A 25,489-nucleotide genomic window follows, 5' to 3' on the forward strand; every position below is an offset into this window, starting at 1 on the left:
AAGCATTTCAATTTAAATCCTAGCTGTGCATCTTTCAAAAACACGCAAGAGCCCTAAACTCAAGTATGGGAAAAGCCAACCGCCCAATCCTATACAGCCATGAAAATCAGATGACCTCTGACACCAAAACATGTTCCAAACTGCAGGGGGTTGGACTAGATGACCCCTGAGTCCCTTTCCTTTCCTTTCTATTTTGTCTTTATTTGCACTACACCTTCGATACAAAACTACACCCGGAAATAATTCTTTTTTCAATGTTTATTTTTAAAAACAGAGTTGGACTGCGTTGTCATGAGATAAAAGGAATTTCTTTTTTAAAAATAATAGCAACGGCATGGGAGGAAAGAGGGACGAGAACGAATAAATATACTTGCGGTGGGGAAAGAAATGCAGGACTTGGGGGTTGGGGTTTGGGGGGGTGAGACCTGGAAAAGGTGCTTTGCAGTGAAACTGTTCAGAGGCTGTGAACAGAAGCAGACCCTGAGGGGAGAAGAGAAAAGAAAAGCTGAGGCTCAAATAAGTCCCGCAGAGGAGCAACGCAAACTGGCCACCCAAGAGAAAGAGACGAGGGAGACGCAAAAGTCCTTATTCGTACGTACGAGAAGCCGCGTTTTAGCCAAAAAGGGTCCGTTCCGGGGGCTTCTGCTCAAGGCTAACGTCCTGCTAAAATTGCAATCATTCCTTCCGGATGTGCTAGGGGAAAAAAACCCATTTGAGACATGTAGTGAGCTGGGTGTGGGGTTTGAAATTTGGTTTCTGAGCCTTTAGAACACACATGCGCACGCTGCCGCCATGCTCCTGCAACCCCCCCTCCTCAATGAGGGCTAGAAACATCCCTAAGCAAAAATGTCAGATCCTCAGCGTCCGTCTCCAGGAAGTCTTGCGGTTCCGGCTTGTGGGAGACGGCGCCGCCCGCGTCCCTTTTGGGTTCCGCTTGTTTTTGTTCCGCAAAGGCCGATCCGGGAGCAAAGCGGTGCGCATTTGGGGAACGAGGTGCAGCTGCCCCGTGGCATTCGCAGAACCAAGGCGGCCTCGTTTCACGCCCACCGTCCAGCGGTCTTTGCGGCGGCTATGCCCCCCGCGCCGGACAGAATCGGGAGGCACTGGAGGGGAAGGAGGCTGAGGGGAGGAGTTTTTTTGTGTGGGGAGAAGGAGTGCAAGAGAGAGCCACAGCTGTCAACTTTCCCCTTTTCTTGCGAGGAATCCTATTCGGAATAAGGGAATTCCCCTTTAAAAAAGGGAAACGTTGACAGGTATGGAGAAAGCTGTTTCTCCTTCTTCCCTCACAGGGCCTTACGAGAGTGGCTCCCCGCCCAGGGAGGGCAGCAGCCTCTGGGCGGGGGGCTCAGTGCTGTGAGTCCTCAGGTGGTCCTTGAGGGACTCCTTGTAGCGGAAGCTCCTCCCGCACTCGGCGCACTGATAGGGCCTCTCCCCGGTGTGGATCCGCTGGTGCTTCAGCAAGTTCTGCTTGCGGATAAACCGTTTGCCGCAGACCGGGCACTGGAAAGGCCTCTCGCCCGTGTGAAGCCGCTGGTGGTTTTGAAGATGCTCCTTGCGGCTGTAGCACTTGCCGCACTCCTCGCACTTGTAGGGCCGCTCCCCGCGGTGCGTCATCTGGTGCCGCACCAGACCCGAGTGGCAGTTGAAGCTCTTGCGGCACTCGGCGCACTCGTACGGCCGCTCCTGGCTGTGGTGGCTTCTCTGGTGAACCTTGAGGCTCTTCTTCACCCCAAACATCTTCCCGCACTCGCTGCAGCCGTGGGGGCGCTCGGCCGGCGGCTGGGGGGCAAAGAGGCCTTGCAACTCGCTCTCTAACTCAATGGATTTACCCGGTCGGCTCCTGGCGGGGCTCAGGGGCGGTGCAACTGGGCCGCCCGGGCCCACATAGGATTCCATCGCCGCCGATGCCGCCGCCGCCCCGGCAGATACGGGGGCCTCACCATGGAACATGGAATCCCTGGTCCGCGCCGGTTCTTCCGGGCACGAGCGCTGGGTCTCGGCTTTGACGGCCATCGCGTCGCCAGCTGGGAGGAAGAGAGAAGAAGAAGAGTTTTGTTATGTACTGAAGTTCTGACCCTGGGCCAGCAGGGGGATACTGTAGGTAGTTTTCACTCAGGTCCACGTCAGATATTTTAGGCGGGAAACCCTGGGTTGTTGTTGCTACAATGTTGACAGCTGGCTGCCTATAAAAGTAGGCCGGCTGAGCTGTTTGCTGTTCAGTTTCTATTCCAGCTTACAAAATAAAGAGCTGCTTTGGAGAAATTGCTGTGTCGTCTGCCATGTCTACCCACTATTTAAGAAGTTTGGATTTGATATCCCGCTTTATCACTAGCCCCCCATCCAAACAAGGACTATCATCAGTCCAGCTAATAAAAAAATAAATAAATTAATTTTTATTATCTACAATGCTGCTTATTTATTTTATAGTACAGTACATTGGTTATTGCTTTCATTTTATGGATCAATGGTCTCGTTAGAGAGTAAAATTCATGTCAAATTGCTGTTTTAGGGGTTGTTTTTAAAAGTCTGGAACTGATTAATCTATTTTGCATTACTTTCTATGGGAAAGCGCGCCTTGGTTTTGGAACGCTTTGGTTTTGGAACAGACTTCCTGAACGGATTAAGTTTGAGAACCAAGGTAACACTGTAAAACACTTAAGAGATTTAGGCAGAATAAAATAAATAGGCACACACACTTTCTATCTCAGGGATCGGCCGATCTGGAAGAAGAGGGACTAGATTGCAGAGGGTTGGACTAGCACTTTCTCAGAAACCCAAATGTACCCACATGCCTAAACTGTTTGGAGGACCCAGCATTATAGTAGAATGCTTACAAAGCATCTAAAGGTTTCTAAGTGATGTACAGAGACAGTTCCGACTTGAAGGTTCACAATCTCATGGACACAACACCAAAGGAAAAAGGAATGGGGAGGGAAGAGGAAAGAGACTTAGAATCGCACAGTTGAAAGGCACAAGGGATTGCAGCTATATGGGTGAATGCAGGAACAGAGGCAGACATGCCCATCCTAAAGGCTGCTCACCTGTGCCGGGGCCTGTAAGGATGTCTCTCTCTGCTGACTCCCAGTGTTCCCTGACGCATGGCTCCTCCTCTTGCTTAATCCACGACAAGAAGTCATGGGTGGACATGAGGCCCTCAGCTCCTTTGCGAAGAGAACCAAACAAAACAGTTCAGAAGAAGGAGGCCCTCGTGTCGGTCAGGCGAACAAGAACCTCCGCATGGCCACCCAAACCCTGGCACAGAAGAGGTCAAAACCTGTCTATCAAAAAGATTGACCTGTTCTGGTCTTCCCCAACCCCAGCTTCAGCTGTTCCGTACTACAACTCCCATTAGCTCTGCCAGCATGACTGGGAATTGCAGTGCAAATCATCTGGCACAGGTCGGCCTATTCTACTAAAAAACGAGTTTCAAAACAACAACAACAATAATAGTAATAATTTATTATTTATACCCCGCCCATCTGGCTGGGTTTCTCCAGCCACTCTGGGCGGCTTCCAACGGAATATTAAAATACAATAACCTATTAAATATTAAAAGCTTCCCTAAACAGGGCTGCCTTCAGGTGTCTTCTAAAAGTCAGATAGTTGTTTATTTCCTTGACATCTGATAGGAGGGCGTTCCACAGGGAGGGCGCCACCACCGAGAAGGCCCTCTGCCTGGTTCCCTGTAACTTGGCTTCTCGCAGGGAGGGAACCGCCAGAAGGCCCTCGGAGCTGGACCTCAGTGTCCAGGCAGAACGATGGGATGGAGACATTCCTTCAGGTATACTGCGCCAAGGCCGTTGAGAGCTTTAAAGGTCAGCACCAACACTTTGAATAGCGCTTGGAAACATACTGGGAGCCAGTGTAGGTGTTTCAAGACTGGTGTTCTATGGTCTTGGCGGCCGCTCCCAGTCCCCAGTCTAGCTGCCGCATTCTGGATTAATTGTAGTTTCTGGGTCACCTTCAAAGGTAGCCCCACATAGAGCGAATTGCAGTAGTCCAAGTGGGAGATAACCAGAGCATGCACCACTCTGGCAAGACAGTCTGCGGGCAGGGAGGGTCTCATCCTGCGTACCAGGTGGAGCTAATCAACAGCTGTCCTGGACGCAGAACTGACCTGCGCCTCCATGGACAGCTGTGAGTCCAAAATGACTCCCAGGCTGCGCACCTGGTCCTTCAGGGGCACAGTTACCCCATTCAGGACCAGGGAATCCTCCACATATTCTACTAAAAAGCGAGTGTCAAAAAACAAGATGACAATGGAAGTCCTAAAGAGCAGGCACTTCCCCCAACCTGGTCCCCGCCAGATGTTTTGAACTATAATTCCCATCAGCACCCAGGCAGTTGGTGAGAGTGACCGTCCAAAACGTCTGGAGGGCACCGGTTTGGTTCAAATGACAAGGAAGAAGTTTCCGACTAAACATTAGGGAGAACTTTGGGAGGCTATGAACTGTGGAACAGATTTCCTTGGAAGATGAATCATTGGAGGTTTTCAGGACCACAACACCTCTTTCCAGATGAACCCACCCGGACCCTGAGATCATCTTCTGAGGCCCTCCTTCGTGTGCCTCTTCCATGAGAGGTTCGGAGGGTGGCAACACGAGAACAGGGCCTTCTCTGCAGTGGCTCCCTGTCTGTGGAATGCTCTCTCCAGGGAAGTTTGCCTGGCGCCTTCATTATACACCTTTAGGCACCAGGCAAAAACGTTCCTCTTTAACCAGGCCTTTGGTTGATCCGATTTACGTCCTATGCCCTTTTAAAATGTTCTTTTTGGGGGGTTGTGGTTTTCAATTTTATTAAGTATTTTGTGGATTTGTATCTTGATTTTAGTCTGTGAACCACCCTGAGACCCCTGGGTATAGAGCGGATATATGTAAATTTAATAATAATAATAATATTTACCAATAATAATATTACTTACCAGTGCTTTACCAGTTGCACTGGCTTCCGGTGGAGTACCGGGTCAGGTTTAAGGTGCTGGTTTTGACCTTTAAAGCCCTTTGTGGCTTAGGGCCCTCGTATTTATGGGAACGCCTCTCTTGGTCTGCCCCGCAGAGGACCTTAAGGTCCATGAATAACCATAGTTTAGAGGTCCCGGGCCCTAAGGAAGTCAGACTATCCTCCACCAGGGCCAGGGCCTTCTCAGTGATGGCTCCAACCTGGTGGAATGCTCTGTCCCATGAGACTAGGGCCCTGTGGGATTGAACCTCTTCCGTCGGGCCTGTAAGACAGAGCTATTCCGCCTGGCCTTTAATTTGATATTTTATTTCCCTTCCTTCTCTCCCCTTTCCCTTTTTATGAAGATTACCCGCTCTGGAATCCCACAGCTAATTCTCCCCTGGTCTCCTCGCTGGCCCAAATAGGACTAATTTAGCCAGCTAGCCCTGGTGATCATCTAATGTTTATGGGATGGATTTCCCCCCCCTAAATTGATTTTTGAATTCTGAATTTATTGTTAGTCACGTTTTATACTGTATTTTAAGCTGGTGGTTGTTGCATCGTTTAAGTGTTTTAAATTTGTCGTTAGCCGCCCTGAGCCCGGTTCTCTGAACCGGGAAGGGCGGGGTATAAATAAAAAAATATCATTATTTATTATAACAATTGCAGGGGGTTGGACTAGATGACCCTGGGGACCCTTCCACGCAAATCACCTGAACATGGATCTGTTGGCATCCCTCTTTCCTCTGTGAACTGGCCTCCCCCTGCAAAAGGCTCCTCTTGCTTGATGCGGCTCAAGACGTCCGGCGTGCAAATCAAGGGTTCTGTAAAAAGGAGGGAAAGAGGAAGAGACTCTTTAACAGGCTTGCCGACCCAAGCGAGATCCCTCTCCACCTTCTCCAAATTTCAGGTGCAGAAAACCTAACCTAAAATTCCACACATGATAAACACATTTTTAAGCAGAGGTTGCATGGCCATCTGCCAGAGATTCTTTAGTCGTGATTCCTGAACTCCATCGCAGCGGGTTGGGCTGAATGACCCCTGGAGGTCCCGTTTAACACTATAATTCTATGGTTCTATAAGAAGGCAGTGGTTGCTCCCTTCTGAAGGGAGGGAAAAGGTGACCACTCTCGCCACTATATGAATTAATAATAATAATAATAATAATAATAATAATAATAATAATAATTTATTATTTATACCCCACCCATCTGGCTCAGTCTCCCCAGCCACTCTGGGCGGCTCCCAATCAAGTGTTAAAAACAGTACAGCGTTAAATATTAAAAACTTCCCTAAACAGGGCTGCTTTCAGATGTCTTTTAAAAATAGGATAGCTGCTTATTTCCTTCACATCTGGTGGGAGGGTGTTCCACAGGGTGGGTGTCACTACCGAGAAGGCCCTCTGTCTGGTTCCCTGTAACCTCGCAATGAGGGAACCGCCAGAAGGCCCTTGGCGCTGGATCTCAGTGTCCAGGCTGAACGATGGGGGTGGAGACGCTCCTTCAGGTATACAGAACCGAGGCCGTTTAGGGCTTTCAAGGTCAGCACCAACACTTTGAATTGTGCTCGGAAACGTACTGGGAGCCAATGCAGATCTCTCAGAACCAGTGTTATGTGGTCCTGGCGGCCGCTCCCAGTCACCTGTCTAGCTGTCGCATTCTGGATTAATTGCAGTTTCCGGGTCACCTTCAAAGGTAGCCCCACGTAGAGCGCATTGCAGTAGTCCAAGCGGGAGATAACAAGAGCATGCACCACTCTGGCAAGACTGTCCGCGGGCAGGGAGGGTCTCATCCTGCATACCAGATGGAGCTGCCCTGGACACAGAATTGACCTGTCCCTCCATGGACAGCAGCGAGTCCAAAATGACTCCCAGGCTGCACACCTGGTCCTTCAGGGGCACAGTTACCCCATTCAGGACCAGGGAGTCCTCCACACCCGCCCGCCCCCTGTCCCCCAAAAATATGAATTGCTATTGTGCCCGCAGGTATCTTGTTGGGGACATCAGCAGAAGAGCAATTTTTCCTTTTCTTTTTGAAGAACCAACAAATTGCTCCTTCCATGCTTGGATCTGAAAGCTGCTTTTCTGACAACGGAGCTGGAAGGAGAGGGGGAAGATTTATGATAATTGAGAGGCTATACAGCCCATTTGGACAGCCGGGAGTGTCGTTCATGTGCAAATATTATTTATGACTCTTGGTCGCTGGACAGGAGTTTTGAGAGGGGCTGTCGAGACGGAAGACCATCAGAGAATTAGGGGACTCATTATCTTGATCTATGCAGCTAATCAATATGAAACCAGTTTCTAATTGGTTTGGAAATTCCTGACGGGTATATAGTCGTACCTCGAAAGCTGAACTCCTTGCAAGTTGAACATTTTGGCTCCCAAACTCTGCAAACCCGGAAGTGAGTGTTCTGTTTGCAAACGTTCTTTGGAACCCAAACGTCCAACATGGGTTCCGCTGCTCCCGATTGGCTGTGGGAGCTTCCTGCGGCCAATCAGAAGCCGCGCCTTGGTTTCCGAACGTTTTGGAAGTTGAACGGACTTCCGGAATGGATTCCGTTCGGCTTCCGAGGAGCTACGGCTGTACTAAGAGAAAGGCAGTCAGGATGTAGAACTGTTATATAACCGTTTCAAAAGCTGGTAGCTAGGCAAAAAGAATTAGGCCCCATCTCCGCTGCACTTTAAAGTTCTGGCTTTCTGCAAAAAATCCCAGGAACTGTAGTTTGTCAAAGATGCTTCAGGTTGTTAGGAGACCCCTGATTCCATCACGGAGCTACAATTCCCAGAGTTCCCCGGGGGAGAGGGAGAGAGAGCCTACATTTTAAACTACTCTGGGAATTGTAGCTCTGTAAGGAGAGTGGGACGCGGGTGGCGCTGTGGGTTAAACCACAGAGCCTAGGGCTTACTGATCAGAAGGTCGGCGGTTCGAATCCCCGTGATGGGGTGAGCTCCTGTTGCTCGGTCCCTGCTCCTGCCAACCCAGTAGTTTGAAATCACACCAGTGCAAGTAGATAAATAGGTACCGCTCCGGCGGGAAGGTAAACGGCGTTTCCATGCGCTGCTCTGGTTTGCCAGAAGCGGCTTAGTCATGCTGGCCACATGACCCGGAAGCTGTACACCGGCTCCCTCGGCCAATAAAGCAAGATGAGTGCCGCAACCCCAGAGTCAGTCACGACTGGACCTAATGGTCAGGGGTCCCTTTACCTTTAAGGAGAGTGCAGCATTGCACCCAAGCAACTCCTATTTGTGCCAGCTGGGCCGATTCTGCTAGTCTGTTTGATATGCAAATGTGTGTTAAATGATATGCAATGGAGGCTTGCAAATTAGCTGCAGTCCTGAGTCATTTGCAATGACCCATTCTGCACCTGCCCTGGCAATGAACACGGGTTTCATCCCTGCCAGGGTGGATAAAAATAAATGATTTTTTAAAATAAAAATAAATAAATCAGATGTTATGATTCAGATCAGATTTTTTTGATGTAAACTGGATTTTTAAATTAAAATGCTTTTGGAGGAAAAATATTTCTAAAGATAGTTTTCTATTTAAGTTACATTATAGTCCAAAGGCTATTCATCAGGAAATAAGGATTTGTTTTAAGTTTTTCATGTGTGATAAAACTCAGTCTGTTTTTTTAAAAATCGTTTAACCACATCAGTCAACAAACATGGATACATATGCTGTAATGTTATTGTCTTAGTTAAATAAATTGTTTAAATTGTTATTAAGGAAATGATTGTTTTTCTCCTTCCAATAAAGTACAGCAGAAAAGTTGTGCAAACATAAACAATAATTTCATTAAAAATTCCTTCCAGTAGCGCCTTATAGACCAACTAATCTTGTTACTGGTATGAGCTTTCATGTGCATGAGCACTTCTTCAGAGAAGTGTGCATGCACACGAAAGCTCATACTAATAACAAACTTAGTTGGTCTATAAGGTGCTACTGGAAGGAATTTTTTTATTTTGTTTCGACTCCGGCAGACCAACATGGCTACCTATCTGTAAACAATTTCATAATTATTTGTCTATGTATTTTAATAGTATAACCAAATCAGTCATTTTTTATATAACTGTAAAAACTACACGGAAAATTTATTATTCCAAAAATGAAACCTTCGTCTGGTTGTAAATATTAAGATCACACCAGCAAGAATGAGTCTTTCTGTAAAAAAAAAAAAAGATTTAAATCAAGTCTTACTGGCTAGTGATTTAAATTGTGGTTTAAATCGATTTGATTTAAATCAAATCTACGCTGATCCCTGCAATAGAAAATACGAAGGAGAAACTCCTGTTTTCTTTAAAAGTGGTATTTTCTCAACAGCAATAATGTCTGGCATGTGATGGCCCAGATTTTTTAGAATCAACCTACCCCTCCTTGCAAGGGACGCGGGTGGCGCTGTGGGTTAAACCACAGAGCCTAGGACTTGCCGATCAGAAGGTTGGCGGTTTGAATCCCCACGACGGGGTGAGCTCCCGTTGCTCTGTCCCTGCTCCTGCCAACCTAGCAGTTCGAAAGCACGTCAAAGTGCAAGTAGATAAATAGGTACCGCTCTGGCAGGAAGGTAAACGGTGTTTCCGTGCACTGCTCTGGTTCCCCAGAAGCGGCTTAGTCCTGCTGGCCACACGACCTGGAAGCTGTACGCCGGCTCCCTCGGCCAATAAAGCGAGATGAGCGCCGCAACCCCAGAGTCGGCCACAACTGGACCTAATGGTCAGGGCTCCCTTTACCTTTTTCCCCTCCTTGCACACCCAATTTCTTCCAAATTGCTTTCCTCACCTGTGCAAGGATCCGTAGATATCTCCCTCTCCTTTGTGCTCTGCTGTTCTGGAATACATGGCTCTGCCCCGCGTTCAATCCTGGGATGAGTCTCCGGTTTGGAAATGTTAACGTCTGCTCCTGGAGAAATAGAGACAATGCTTCTCTAAAACGTATGTTTTTTCCATTTTCCTGTATTGAAAGACTTTGGCAGACAGTAATTGAAACCATCAAGATTACTGTATGAAACAACCTCACATTTACAGAGCAAAACATCCTCCTGAATTACCGTATTTTTTGCTCCGTAAGACGCACCAGACCATAAGGTGCACCTAGGTTTGGGAGGAGGAAAACAAGAAAAAATTATTCCGAATCCCAGAAGCCAGAACAGCAAGAGGGATCTGCCTTCTGGGATACTGTGTGCCTGTTCTGGCTTCTGGGATAACCGCGCCAAGCCTCTTCAGGGCAGTGGGATGAAGGCTCCCCCTGCCCGAAGAGGCTGCACGCAGCTAAGGCAGAAGCCAGGAGAGGCGCGTCGCTGAAGGGGCGCTGCACAGTTCTCCCTCTCTGCGCAGTCCCTCTCCTTCGCAGAAGAAGTGCTGCACAGAGAGTGAGAGCTGCACAACGTCTGTTCAGCAAAGCTAGAGGAGGAACAGAAGGGTGCTCCATAAGACGCACTCACATTTCCCCTTTTAGGAGGAAAAAAGTGTGTCTTATGGAGCGAAAAATACGGTATATACCCAGCACATGGAACCTGACAAAAGGACGATACGAGTGGACTCTCCGTGCCCTGACCACGGCAAAAAGACAGCTACTGATGAACTGGAAAAATAAAAATTGAAAAAATAAAAATCCTTCTACGATTGGATTGGAGACTTATACAACGTATGAACCACTTGCATATAAACGCAGGCTCGCCACGAACAAATTCAATGGTATTTGGAATCCATTCTTACAAATACTGTAATAGGTTAAGATCTGGTGAAATACTATAACAACCTTGTAAAATACCGTATTTTTTGCTCTATAAGACTCACTTTTTCCCTCCTAAAAAGTAAGGGGAAATGGGTGTGCGTCTTATGGAGCGAATGCAGGCTGTAGAGCTATCCCAGAAACCAGAACAGCAAGAGGGATTGCTGCTTTCACTGCGCAGCGATCCCTCTTGCTGTTCTGGCTTCTGAGATTCAGAATATTTTTTTTTCTTGTTTTCCTCCTCCAAAAACTTGGTGCGTCTTGTGGTCTGGTGCATCTTATAGAATGAAAAATATGGTATACAGTTTGGGGTTTTGTTTTCCCTTCTGTGTGGGTTCTGTTTCTCCTTTTCGTTTGCATCTCACCATTTTTGGTACACATATAGTTACGTACTTTTGGAACTTTCAATAAAGATGTTACCAAAAAATATCCCCCCGAAACCAAAAATATCTCCTCCTGGAAAAGGCATGGAGAAGATAAAGACTTTGAAGGAGGAGGAGGATCTTTAGCTAGATCTCTTCCCCCTCCCCAGCGAACACAAGTCACCCTTCATTGCTCCATGATTTCTCCTTACAGATCCCGAACAATCCCACCGTTCTGAGCACAGCCTTCCCTAAACCTCGTGCTTTCCAGATGTTACGAAAAAAAGGTTGCAGCGCTGGGATTTTTTAGACTAGAGGAAAGGTAAGAGGTGGCATGATCAAAACATCAAAAATTAAAAAAAGGAAGATCATGGCCACTGGTCCCATCACCTCCTGGCAAATAGAAGGGGACGAAATGGAGGCAGTGAGAGATTTTACTTTCTTGGGCTCCATGATCACTGCAGATGGTAACAGCAGTCACGAAATTAAAAGACGCCTGCTTCTTGGGAGAAAAGCAATGACAAACGTAAACAGCATCTTAAAAAGCAGAGACATCACCTTGCCAACAAAGGTCCCTATAGTTATAGCTCTGGTTTTCCCAGTAGTGATGTATGGAAGTGAGAGCTGGACCATAAAGAAGGCTGATCGCTGAATAATGGATGCTTTTGAATTCTGGTGCTGGAGGAGACTCTTGAGAGTCCCATGGACTGCAAGAAGATCAAACCTCTCCATTCTGAAGGAAATCAGCCCTGAGTGCTCACTGGAAGGACAGATCCTGAAGCTGAACTTTGGCCACCTCAGGAGAAGAGAAGACTCCCTGGGAAAGACCCTGATGTTGGGAAAGATGGAGGGCACAAGGAGAAGGGGATGACAGAGGACGAGATGGTTGGACAGTGTTCTCGAAGCTGCAAACATGAATCTGACCAAAATGCAGGAGGCAGTGGAAGACAGGAGTGCCTGGCGTGCTCTGGTCCAGGGGGTCACAAAGAGTCAGACACTAAACGACTAAACAACAAGAAGAGGTGGCATGATAGAACAGCGTTTTCCAAACTTGGGTCTCCAGCTGGTTTTGGACTACAACTCCCATCATCCCCAGCTAGTAAGACTGGTGGTCAGGGATGATGGGAACTGTAGTCTGAAAACAGCTGGAGACCCAAGTTTGGGAAACAATATGTTGGAAGTTCATAATGTTAGGTTGGAGAAAAGATCTCCCTCTCTGTATGCCACAACAGCTGTGAGAATATTGCTAGCGAAGAACTGGAAGAAACAAGATTTACCAACTACAGTGGTACCTCAGGTTACATACTCTTCAGGTTACATACGCTTCAGGTTACAGATGCCGCTAACCCAGAAATAGTGCTTTAGGTTGAGAACTTTGCTTCAGGATGAGAACAGAAATCGTGCTCTGGCGGTGCAGCGGCAGGCAGCAGGAGGCCACATTAGCTAAAGTGGTGCTTCAGGTTAAGAACAGTTTCAGGTTAAGAACAGACCTCCGGAATGAATTAAGTACTTAACCTGAGGTACCACTGTATAGAAGAATGGAAGATGAAGATGATGGACTATATGGAACTTGCCGAACTAACCGGGAGACTCCGAGACCAGAGAGAAGAGATGATGGAAGAAGTTTAATAATAATATGTTAATATTTAGATCTTAGAATAGCTTTGAAAGCGGATTTAGGCTGTAGGGTTAGAAGTAGAAGATAGTGTATTTTAAAATAGTATTATTTGCAAGTGATAAAATGTGAAGATTTTTATGGTTAAAGTAAGTATGATTAAAAAAATGGTTAGAAATTATGATATATGTGAACTGCTAAAGATGAGGTAAAATGAAAATCAGATAGGGGGGACTTGGGGAAGCCCACCTAACAATGTTTAGAAAAAATAAGGATAAGACAAGAATCTGTTTCTATTGTTTGTTTTCCTGTTTGTGCTGTTTATTTGTGTTATAAAATGAATAAAAAAATTGGGGGGGGGGAGAGAAAATATCTCCCTTTCTCATAGCGCTCGGACCTGTGGGCATCCAATGCGAAATTCAGGACCGATAAAAGAAAATCCTTCATGCAGTGCAACTGCGGAACTCCCTGCCACAGGAATCCGCTGGGCCACTGAGAGAACAGGATGAGCCTGGCTAAAATTGAAATTAGCGTCCAGAATGGTGGCTAAACGCTGTGATCTCTGAAGTCTGCTTTCTGAATCTTGCTTCTCCCCACAAACCCAACAGGCAAGACACAATCCGTTCAGGAAATCTCACAGGTCGTATGGCAGGAAAACGAATACCGGCCTCCCTTACAGTCGCGAGGACTATGTGCACAAAATGATTCGAACCTTCTAAATACGACGCAAGCGGGACGGATGTTTCCATACCTAGGCTGAGCAAAGACTCGTAGTTCTCCTTCACAAGATTGTTGTACAGGTCCTTCTGCCACTCGGCCAAGTTCTTCCACTCTTCGGCGGAGAAATACACGGCAATGTCGACAAACGTCACCGGCATCTGCAAATTATTGTAATTATTATTGTCATTGTTATTACAGAGCCAACACAGGGTAGAGGTTAGAGTGATGGGCTGGGACCTGCGAGAGACCAGGGTTCAAATCTCCGCTCAGCCACAGGAACATAAGGAGGGCACATTATCTACCTGGCCGAAGCCTCTGCCTGGCTCTGAAAGACCCTGAGTCCAACCTCTTGCAATGCAGGAATAAGCAGCTCTCCCAAACGAGGATTGAACCTGCAGCCTTGGCGTTATCAGCGCCACGCTCTAACCAACCGAACCCAGCAGCTCAACCACCCCAATTTAAGCAGGACACCTTGGAATTGCAGAAGCCGTCTCGGCTTCCAATGGGATCCCAGAATGTCCCTTTTGTTTTTACTCCAGTGCTCTGGCACGAGTTGGCTGGCTCCCGCAAAACAAGCGAGCGGCCCGATTCCCTGGACGTTGGAGGGTTTGGTGGGCACCTCTGCTTGCGGCAATATTCTCTCACATTGATTCTTCTGGTTTACACCCCGACAGCTGGGCCATTGCGGTAATCATCCCAATATTCAAAAAAGGGGTGCAGAATGCCGCGGCGAGACTCCTTACGGGGTCTTCACTGCGAGATCATATTCATCCGGTACTATACCAGCTGCACTGGCTCCCGGTGGAGTACAGGATCAGGTTCAAGGTGCTGGTTTTAACCTTTAAATCCCTATACGGCCTAGGACCCTTGTACCTACGGGATCGCCTCTCCTGGTATGCCCCACAGAGAAACCTACGGTCTGCAAATAATAACATCCTCAAGGTCCCAGGCCACAGAGAGGTTAGGCTGGCCTCAACTAGAGCCAGGGCCTTCTCAGCTGCGGCTCCAATCTGGTGGGACGCACTGTCACAAGAGACTAGGGCCCTGCGGGACCTGACATCTTTCCGCAGGGCCTGCAAGACAGAGCTGTTCCACCTGGCCTTTGGCCAGGGCGCAGCCTGACCCCCTCCTCTGGCAATCTGCACAGAATTTTGCTTGATGGTTGCCATTAATTTGATTTTAATTTGATTTTAATTAATTTTATAATGAATGCTTTTAGAATGTTGGACTATTTTGATTGTTGTTAGCCGCCCTGAGCCCAGCTTCGGCTGGGGAGGGCGGGATATAAATAAAATTTATTATTATTATTATTATTATTATTATTATTATTATTATTATTATTATCGGATCCAGCCAGCTACAGACTTATCAGCCTCTTACCTATAGTTAGTAAATTATATGCAGAACACCTCCACAATAAATGGATCAACTGGATTGATGTTGAGGCTATCCTTGCGGAAGAGCAAGCAGGATTCAGGCAAGAAAGATCTACTATAGACCATTGCTTCGTCCTAGCCCACCTCATAGATAAGTACGGCCAAGCAATCTTCTGGTGTGCTTCGTGCTGCTTTCACAGATTTGAAAGCTGCTTTTGATTCAATCTCACGAGTAAGACTATGGGCCAAATTAAACACCTCAAGCATAGGACAAAAGATTATTATATCTGATTAACTGCCTTTATAAAGACACTGTGCTGAAAGTGCGTTGCTCTACAAATGGCCAACTTACAGGATCTGTCCCAGCCATAAAGGGAGTCAAGAAAGGATGCATTTTAGCCCTGGCACTTTTCAACCTATACATAAACGACATGGTCAAGTGGCTAACATCTTCAGAAAGCCACACTCCTAAACTTGCCTCATGGGACGCGGGTGGTGCTGTGGAATAAACCACAGAGCCTAGGGCTTGCCGATCAGAAGGTCGGCGGTTTGAATCCCCGCGATGGGGTGAGCTCCCGTTGCTCGGTCCCTGCTCCTGCCAACCTAGCAGTTCGAAAGCACGTCAAAGTGCAAGTAGATAAATAGGTACCGCTCCAGTGGGAAGGTAAACGGCGTTTCCATGCACTGCTCTGGTTCGCCAGAAGCGGCTTAGTCATGCTGGCCACATGACCCAGAAGCTGTACGCCGGCTCCCTCGGCCAGTAAAGCGAGATGGGCACACAACCCCAGAGTCAGCCACGACTGGACCTAATGGTCAGAGGTCCCTTTACCTTTAAACTGGCCTCAAAACCAATCTCTGTACTATTATATATTGATGATGCTGTCCTTTTATCCCAAACACAAATAGGCCTAAAAAGATTGATAAGAGAATTCTCAGTGTGTTGCCAGAGAGAACACCTGGTCGTAGATTATCAGAAAACCATGGTTTTCTCAAGAAAATATAGGCCCCACAGTTGGTGTATGGACAACCAGCCAATCAAACAGGTCAGAGCTTTCAAATATTTGGGCCTTATCTTCCAGTCCACAGGGTCATGGGGAGCACACCAAAAAATGTGCAAAAGAAAAAGCACCCCAAAGTGCCAAGACTTTGACCCGCTTATTCCATACAAAGGGTGGCAAACATATACCTTGGGGATTTCTCCCTTAGCCCCCGGGGGAAGCCTCAGGACCCAGAAGTTGCGGTTCTTCAGGAGGTTCTCCACGTTCTCCAGCCTCCTCTGCAGCAGGCCGTACTCCTGGATGAGGGTCCCCAGCACTGCCCACTTGCTCTCCAGCTGGTTCCCAAACTCCATGGCCGTCTTCTCACAGTCCAGCAACTTCTTCTCGGCTGTCCCAGACCTGCCCTCCAGGCTGAGCAGGCGGGTGGCCAGCAGGTCTATCTTCCGCTCCATTGCCTGGACCGTGGCCACTACGCTCCACAGGGACGCCTCCGCCGTGTGCAGCTGGGCTTCCCGCATGTGGCTCAGCTCGGGGACCAGTGGGGGCTGGAGGGGCATCAGGTGCTGAGCCTCCACATTCCATTCCTGGATCTGGAGAGAAGAAGAAGAAGAGTTTGTGTTAAATCTGTGTCCAGGGCAGCTGTTTACCAGCTCCATCTGGTACATAGGCTGAGACCCTATCTGCCTGCGGACTGCCTCGCCAGAGTGGTGCATGCTCTGGTTATCTCCCACTTGGACTACTGCAATGCGCTCTACGTGGGGCTACCTTTGAAGGTAACTCAGAAACTACAACTAATCCAGAATGCGGCAGCTAGACTGGTGACTCAGAGCAGCCACCAAGACCATATAACACCGGTCTTGAAAGACCTACACTGGCTCCCAGTACGTTTCCGAGCACAATTCAAAGTGTTGGTGCTGACCTTTCAAGCCCTAAACGGCCTCGGTCCAGTATATCTGAAGGAGCGTCTCCACCCCCATCGTTCTGCCCGGACACTGAGGTCCAGCTCCGAGGGCCTTCTGGCGGTTCCCTCCCTGTGAGAGGCCAAGTTACAGGGAACCAGCAGAGGGCCTTCTCGGTAGTGGCGCCCGCCCTGTGGAACGCCCTCCCATCAGATGTCAAAGCGATAAACATCTACCTGACATTCAGAAGACATCTGAAGGCAGCCCTGTTCAGGGAAGTTTTTAATATGTGACATTTTAATGTATCTTTCATCTTTGTTGGAAGCCGCCCAGAGTGGCTGGGGAAACCCAGCCAGATGGGTGGGGTACAAATATGGGCGAACATATCAGACGACACAGCGATTCTTCCAAAGCAGCTCTTTATTTGTAAGCTGGAACAGAACTGGCTGAGAAGCTCAGTCAGCCTGCTTATTTAGAACTCCAGAACAATGTAACTGTTGCCATTTTCTAAAACTATCCAATCACTGTACATCACTTTCGATCCTTCATTTGCATACAAGCTATCCAGTCACTAAACGTCACTTTCGATCCTTCATTTGCATAACTATCTACAGTATCCCCCTGCTGGCCCAGGGTGAGAACTTCAGTACATAACAGTTTGGATTTCATATCCCACTTTATCACTCCCCGAAGGAGTCTCAAAGCGGCTAACAATCTCCTTTCTCTTCCTCTCCCACAACAAACACTCTGTGAGGTGAGTGGAGCTGAGAGACTTCAGAGAAGTGTGACTGGCCCAAGGTCACCCAGCAGCTGCATGTGGAGGAGCGGGGAATCGAACCCGGTTCACCAGATTACGAGTCCACCGCTCTTAACCACTACACCACACTGGCTCTCTGAGAAGACCCAAGCGGTCAGCAAAGCCGGGGAGCGCCTCCCCACCAGACAAACCCATCTCTTACTGCTTCCGTCTTATTAATTTGGAGAATTTGCACCCCACTCTTCACCTGAAAGGGACACGGGTGGCGCTGTGGGTTAAACCACAGAATCTAGGACTTGCCGATCAGAAGGTCGGCGGTTCGAATCTCCGTGACGGGGTGAGCTCCCGTTGCTCGGTCCCTGCTCCTGCCAACCTAGCAGTTTGAAAGCACACTAGTGCAAGTAGATAAATAGGTACCACTCCAGCGGGAAGGTAAATGGCGTTTCTGTGCACTGCTCTGGTTCACCAGAAGCGGCTTAGTCATGCTGGCCACATGACCCAGAAGCTGTACGCCGGCTCGCTCGGCCAATACAGCAAAATGAGCGTCGCAACCCCAGAGTCGTCCGCGACTGGACCTAACGGTCAGGGGTACCTTTACCCGAAAAAGGCTCCCAGAGCAGCCGGCATTCAAAAAACACGACACACAAGGAGTGAGGGACAAGGAGGGAAGAGGAAAATGAAGCTCAAGAGCCAGCACCCAGTTTCCAAACAGGTGCTCGTGTAATGAATTCGAGGAGGGTGACTCACCAAGTCAGTACAGAATCTGGTACTTGCACACAGCGTTCTCAGAACCCCAAGTTTCATTTCACCAGACAAAAGAATAAAGTTCCTAGACCTCATTGTTAAAAGGTAGGTTTGTAAGTGTGTGGCAGATTAAGGGGAAGGGTGATAGTTCACTGGTATGGTATATGATTTGCATGTTGAAGGTCTCAAGTTTATTCCAGATGAAGCAATGGTCGGACTCTGTATAAGGGTTCAAATTAGGTTTTCCTAATGCTTCGTAAACCTCTGTAAGGTGCAGGAATTGGATAGGGTATCAAAAACTGTTTCACCTTTGCATAATCCAAAGCTGGAGGAAAAAAATTACAAGGCAAGATGTCTTGGCTCCCATGATGGGAGAAAGCTGGGATATTATTGCAAGAAAATAAATTGATAAGTCTGTGTGCATCTTGTGTTTTATTTGCGTAAATTATACTGCTTGCAGAATTCATCTTTCTATTAGTCACTTGGGTGGAGAATTGCAGTATTCTTAGCACCACGTATGCAAAACAGAATTAACCTACGTCACTAAAACATCCCAAACATTATCACAACCAGATAGGGCTGAAAATAATTGGTTTAATTTGTAGATTGAAGCTCCAGAGGATTTTTCATCAATCGCTGAGAGCCAATATGAATTGCTGGGGATATACGTTAGAAGCATCACGGCGGTTTTATTTATTTCAGGGCATTTTTATTTACTTAAAGGTAAAGGTAAAGGTACCCCTGCCCGTACGGGCCAGTCTTGCCAGACTCTGGGGTTGTGCGCCCATCTCACTCAAGAGGCCAGGGGCCAGCGCTGTCCGAAGACACTTCTGGGTCACGTGGCCAGCGTGACATCGCTGCTCTGGCGAGCCAGAGCTGCACACGGAAACGCCGTTTACCTTCCCGCTAGAAAGCGGTCCCTATTTATCTACTTGCACCCGAGGGTGCTTTCGAACTGCTAGGTTGGCAGGCGCTGGGACCGAGCAACGGGAGCGCACCCCGCCACGGGGATTCGAACTGCCGACCTTTCGATCGGCAAGCCCTAGGCGCTGAGGCTTTTACCCACAGCGCCACCCGCGTCCCCTTTTATTTACTTACTCACATTTAAATGATTGATAGTGATGCCGTTCTGAAGCAAGTTTAAGTTGGTTTAGATCAGGCATAGGCAAACTCCGGCCCTCCAGATGATTGGGACTACAAATCCCATCATCCCTGACCACTGGTACTGCTAGCTAGGGATGATGGGAATTGTAGTCCCAAACATCTGGAGGGCTGGAGTTTGCCTATGCCTGGTTTAGACTTCAAGGCTGTAGTGAGTTACTTGGGAGTAAATATCACTGAACTCAGTGCAGCGGGGCTTACTTCTGATCGTCCTTCAATCTTCTTGCCACACTTGCCATTCTCTCTTGCCATGCCAGAGTGGTACGCCACTTTTAGACTGATGTTTCAAACACTGGATTATTATTATTATTATTATTCACCTGCCCTTCACTCTCAAGTTCCCAGAGCAGGTTGCAATATTAAACATGATATTAAAAGCACTTTAAAACAACTTACAATCACAAATACAAGGTGAGTCCTAAAAATATACCCTACAGGTGTATTTACCAGGGTAAAAAGGTCAATATTCACAGAAAACTCTGGTGGGGAAGGAGTTCTGCAACTTAGGGGAAAGTGTTTCAGCCTTGGGACCAAAGGCATCGATGCATCTTAAATCAAGACTTACACAACAGAAAATAACGCTCAGAATTTATTGGACTCCTTTACGTTTATATAAAAAAGGACCAGCGAAAAATGGCTTTTTGCTAGGGATGCAAGGACAATGCTTCTTTGAAATGTATGTTTTTACAGTGTTCTAAATTTACTAAGTTTTGGGAGAAGCGCTAGGCTATATAAACATGACCGTATGGAAAAAGTGAACATTTTCAGAGGAGAATATGATTTTGAATTATATAGCTATTTTATGGAAGCTGCTAAGAGACTGATACCGATGAACTGGAAGAATGCAGATGCGATTCCTTTTAATCAATGGATTGACAACGCGACAACACCTGCAGCTTATGAATGGATTGCTGATAGACGCAGACTTTGTTTTTGACAAATATATTGATGTTTGGAATGAGTTTATACAGAATGTAGCAGGTTAGTAATAACCGTATGTGTATTAAGACACTAATATCACTTAGTATGGAAATGTAACTGATTATACTAATTGAATTACACTGCACTTTTCTTTTCCGCACCTATTGATCTCTTTCTTTCATCGCTTTCTTCCTTTATAAATGAAATTCATCCAATTAAATGTCAATATAAAAAACAGGGGCTGCCCTAGAGAAGGCAATCGTCTCCTGGCTGCCACCCTAAGCCTCTGGTGGCAGAGAGTCCCCTCTGCCAATCTTGGCAGCCAAGAGGGTCTATAGCACCTGGGGGTCTAATAATAATAATAATAATAATTCATTATTATTGTCATTTAGGGCTTTGAACGCCAAGTTAAGCACCCTGAGCTGGGCCTGTATTTACTGAAATATGACATGATATTTTAGGGTCCTTTTCTGTAACGGGGGGGTTTGCCCTGAAAGATGGCTGAGAAGACCCTCTGTCAGCCAGTCACCCTCCAGCTGTTTTGAACTACAATTCCCATCATCCCTGACCACTGGTCCTGCGAGCTAGGGATGATGGGAATTGTAGTTCCAAAACATCTGGAGGGCCGGAGTTTGCCTGCGCCTGCTCCAGATGTTGTTGGACTACAACTCCCATCAGCCCTAGCCTGAAAAAATGGGCGCCACCCTGCCACAGACACAGAGAAGCAAAAACCCCATTTTAATGGAGCGCCAATCGCTGGCCAGAGCCACACCAGAAATTTCATTTACATTCCACGCCTTCCAAGAACCTTGGGAATTATAGTTGGCTCCCTGACAGAGCTGCAATTCCATGCGCCCTTTTAAAAAAACTGCAGTTCCCAGGATAATACAGGGGGGGACCAAATGTTTCAAATGCGGCACCTTTCAAGCCCTAAATGGCCTCAGTCCAGTATACCTGAAGGAGCGTCTCCACCTCCATCGTCCAGCCCAGACACTGGGGTCCAGCGCCGAGGGCCTTCTGGCGGTTCCCTCCCTGCGAGAAGCGAGGTTACAGGGAAGCAGACAGAGGGCCTTCTCGGTGGTGGCACCCGCCCTGTGGAACGCCCTCCCACCAGATGTCAAGGAGGTAAACCACTACTGTATCTGACTTTTAGAAGACATCTGAAGGCAGCCCTGATTAAAGGTAAAGGTAAAGGTACCCCTGCCCGTACGGGCCAGTCGTGTCCGACTCTAGGGTTGTGCGCCCATCTCACTTAAGAGGCCAGGGGCCAGCGCTGTCCGGAGACACTTCCAGGTCACGTGGCCAGCGCAACGTAGGGAAGTTTTTAATGTCTGATGTTTTATCGTGTTTTTATTATTTTGTCAGGAGCCTCGCAGAGTGGCTGGGGAAACCCAGCAAGATGAGTTGGGTACAAATAAATTACTATTATTATTATTATTATTATGCATTAAATTCCTGGTGCGGATGTGACACAAAGGTCCACCTAGGAGGGCTGTTTGTGGGATAATGTTAGAGTAGAAGCGCTTGCGGATTTGTTTAAGCTAAAGGCATTTTTGTTGTGTGTGTGTATTTGTATGCAACACTCAAATTAGCACCCTGGAGACTGGTCTTGCTCTAAGTCAGTTTCCCCCAAACTTGGGTCTCCAGCTGTTTTAGGACTACAATGCCCATCATCCCTGACCACAAATCCTGCTAGCTAGGGACGATGGGAGTTGTAGTCCAACTACAGCTGGAGACCCAATTTTGGGCAACACTTTCCTGGCAACTGCTTATTTAAAAATGATATTTTAAAGGATGCTTAACTGTGTTCCCCACACCCTTTCTCTTATTTTAAATGCATTTTTTAAATCACGGAGGACTACAATCATCCCTGACCGCTGGTTCTGCTAGCTTTGGATGATGGGAGTTGTAGTCAAAGGCAAGAGGTCGGGGTCCCTTGCCAGGCGTTGAATGCAGGAGGGGAATCAAGCCGTTCCTACCAAGTTTACCCGAGTTGCTAGAGAGAGCTGAGCGGCAGTGCGGTGCAGTGGTTAGAGCAGCAGAGTACGACTTGGGTTCAAGTCTCCGCTGGGTCGTGAAGCGACCTTGTCGCTGCCTCTCCGCCAAAACCTACCTCACAGGGTTGTTGTGGGGGGGGGGTAAGCGAAGACTGGGGGAGAACCACCTCAAACTCCTTGGATATGAACGCAACAAATTAATAGCAATAATAATAAATAACTGTGCAACCTGAGTGCTGTGTCACTGCAAGGAAGGGGTTAGATATTCATTATTGGGATGCCCCAAGGGAGAAAAAATAATCTCATTACTGGGGGGGGAGAGATCACTCCCTACCCCCCGTTTTCTCAAAAGCAAACTGAGCATCTTCTCAGAGGTCCCCCAAAGTTGCAGAAATAGGCTTGTGCAAAAACATCATGTCTGTATCCGAGAGGATGGGCGAGCCTCTGGGGGGGGGGTCGCCCCTCCAAAATGCCGACTCCTCCTCCCCCCCCACATATCTGTGCCCCCCAAAAAACACCGAGAAGCCAAGGGGGGGCCCTGAAGCAGTTGGGCCCCTCCAGGAAAAATGAAACAGAGGAATAGATACTGGACCAACTCCGAGGTCCAGTAAAATATTCAACGGGTCCAGGCCCCCCTTTGCAAAGTTGAATTGGCCTGGCCGTTCAAATGGGGGGGGCGATCGATTATGTGGGGCAGAGCTTACCTGCCCCCCCATATTGTTATTCAAGTTGGATCCCCTGGGAAGGGAGGGCTGCCCCACACCTCCAGCTTTTGCAATGGGACCTTTTCCCTCACATTATCCCCCCCCCACAAACACACCTCCTTCCAGCCCCATTCATACCAGCTCTGCCCCCCCCCCACCGGGAACCCCCTCCCCCAATCCGGATCAGCCCCTCTTTCCTCCCCCCCCCCGCATCCTCCTCTCCCAAGGAAAATCAAAGAGATCCTCTCCTCTCCCGCCCCCCCCACAAGAGATCTCCTAATCGATCTCCTCCCCCAGGACATTCCCCCCCCTTTAACACTCCCAGCAAAACTACTGGGGTCTACTGGGGGGGGGAGGCCCGGTTTTCCCATCCCACCCCCCCAACCCCAGGCAGCAAAGAGGCCTAACCCCCCCATGCATTCACAGCGGGGGGGTCCCAGCCATCTCCGGACTCCGAATCAACTTCTCGATCCGGATCGTGCCCCCCCTCCCCTCCATCTTCGCCCCCCCACCTTCTCCCGGCTCACCTGGGCAGGGGCCCATTCGGCCATGGCCCTGGGCTGCTGGGGGGGCTCTGGGCGGGAGAAGGGCCGGATCGGGGCTCCAGGGCCGGGCCGGGCCGGGCTGGGGGGGTCCCGGGAGGGGGGCAGCCCGAGGATCGGAGGATCGGAGGAGGAGGAGGAGGAGGCGGGCGCGCGGCTGGGCTGCTCACATCCGAGGGAAACATACAAGGCGCAATTGTAGCGATTTGGTTTGGGGGGGGGGCGAGGAAAAAAGCAACACTCGCAACGGGGGCCTGGCCGGGAAGCGCGCCCCCTGCAGGGCCGAGGCGGAGCCGCCACCGATCGCCCGCTTTTTTCTCTCCCGCACCGCCCCACGATTTATCCTTCCTACGTAAAACGGCTCGGGATTGGGGAAAAAAAAGGAGGAGGGACACGCGTCACGCCTCGTTCACACGTTACGCTCGCCCCGCGCCGCGCGGGAAAGACGCCGCTTTTGCAGATCATCGCGGACAAGGCCGGTTCACACGTGCACCGGGTTGGGGTTTTTTGGTTTTTTCCTCTTCCTCCTCGCCCCTCGTGGATTGGAAGCGCAGAGCCGGCGCGGTCCCGCAGACACGTGTCTTTCGCCGGGGGTTTGTACATCGTGCGCGGGTTGCTCCGAGCTGCCAGGATTGGAGAGGGAAAGGGATTGCAACTACTTGCTGTTTCCCTCCCCCCCAAAAAAACTTGGTTCTCCAGCTGTTGTTGGACTACAATTCCCATCATCCCTGACCACTGGTCCTACTAGGTAGGGATGATGGGAGTGGTAGTCCAACTACAGCTGGAGACCCAAGTTTGGAAAACACTTTCCTGGCAACATTGACCTATTTGATTATTTTAAAATGATCTTTTAAAAGATGCTTAACTGTGTCCCCACACCCCTTTCTCTTGTTTTAAGGATATTTTTTTTTAATCACTGATGAGTTTCTTTAGAAGTCTATTACTTAATAAATAAACATACCCACGTTCTCCTGCTTTTTGTCAACAACGCAGCTGGCTAAATCAGTGTTCCCCAACTTGGTGCCCTCCAAGGTTTTTAGGACTCAAACTCCCATCGACTCCCCCAGCCAGACAGGCGATTGGGATTACAATTCCCATCAGCACCCAACCAGCTGATGGGAGTTGTAGAGCAAAGCATCTGGGAGCCACACTTTCTAGTGGAGACACATTTGGCTTCAAGCGATCAAGCCAGATTCTGATGCCAGGGTATCAAGTGATGTATGATATCTCCCTTGTTCGCCAGAACTTAACACCCCAAACCAAGCCCTCCCGGAACCCAGGTCCTTACTTTTCTCCCACAGTGCTTAAAAGTGCTTTGACTTTGGCCAGATTTTCCAACCCTGAGAAAAAGACTGATGATAGATACTTAATGTACAAAAAATCCATTGCTATCTAAAGCATCTGACTGTGCTTTGCAAGGGTCAGGTAAAAAAAAAAAAGGCTTCATGAAGGCAAAGGTTGTGTTTTCAAAACAGAGGGAAGATGTAGAAAAAGCAGCAAAATAAATCGAAAAACTTCCAGCGAGATTCCACCATCTTCTGAGTGGGTCCGTTCCCACTGCCATCACCGCCAGAAAGTTTTTCCTGGAACAATGGCCAAATTTATTGTTTTGGTGGGGGAAGAGGGGTTTTTATGCATCTCAATTTGACACGTAAGAAATGGAATCCCATCAAAGCGTGTAGAAGTCTTCTGGGTTTCCCTTACCCTTAGAAATGCGAAATTTGTGAGTTATTTTCTCTGCAGCAGTCAGCGCTCAAATGGGCCAAAGAAGTTCTTCTTGCAACCAGAAGCCATGAAATAAGTTCCTTAAATCAGACAATTGCTATTTCATCAACCTTTTTATTCGACCGTCAGTCAGAAAAAAGTACATTTGTCAATACACAGTTAAAACATCCAGGAAGATTTTAAAACTTAGCCGACACTAAAATGGGCTAAACAGATAGCCCCATATCAATACAGTCAATTATAGTCTTGCAACGCTTAAAAGCTAAAAAAGGAAATTTGGCCACCAAGGAAGGTATAGCTC

General features: G+C 48.2%; 2 protein-coding genes across 2 annotated transcripts in view; one reads left to right on the top strand and one right to left on the bottom strand.

Annotated features, from left to right (window-relative positions):
* LOC309353218 (cytochrome P450 2C25-like) overlaps positions 1-25,489 on the top strand; it is a 196,181-nt gene that overhangs the window by 100,662 nt on the left and 70,030 nt on the right. The window lies entirely within an intron of this gene.
* LOC309353198 (zinc finger protein 398-like) lies at positions 245-23,755 on the bottom strand. The gene is made up of 7 exons (XM_081882466.1): positions 23,449-23,755; positions 15,927-16,328; positions 13,396-13,522; positions 9,717-9,836; positions 5,652-5,762; positions 3,042-3,161; positions 245-2,024 (listed from the first exon to the last, which is right to left on the bottom strand). Exons 1-7 carry the CDS (start codon positions 23,470-23,472, stop codon positions 1,294-1,296), a joined length of 1,635 nt encoding a protein of 544 aa, XP_081738592.1. The 5' UTR covers positions 23,473-23,755; the 3' UTR covers positions 245-1,293.

Source organism: Podarcis melisellensis (assembly GCF_964234715.1).
Source record: "Podarcis melisellensis genome assembly, chromosome: 12".
NCBI classification, from domain to species: domain Eukaryota; kingdom Metazoa; phylum Chordata; class Lepidosauria; order Squamata; family Lacertidae; genus Podarcis; species Podarcis melisellensis.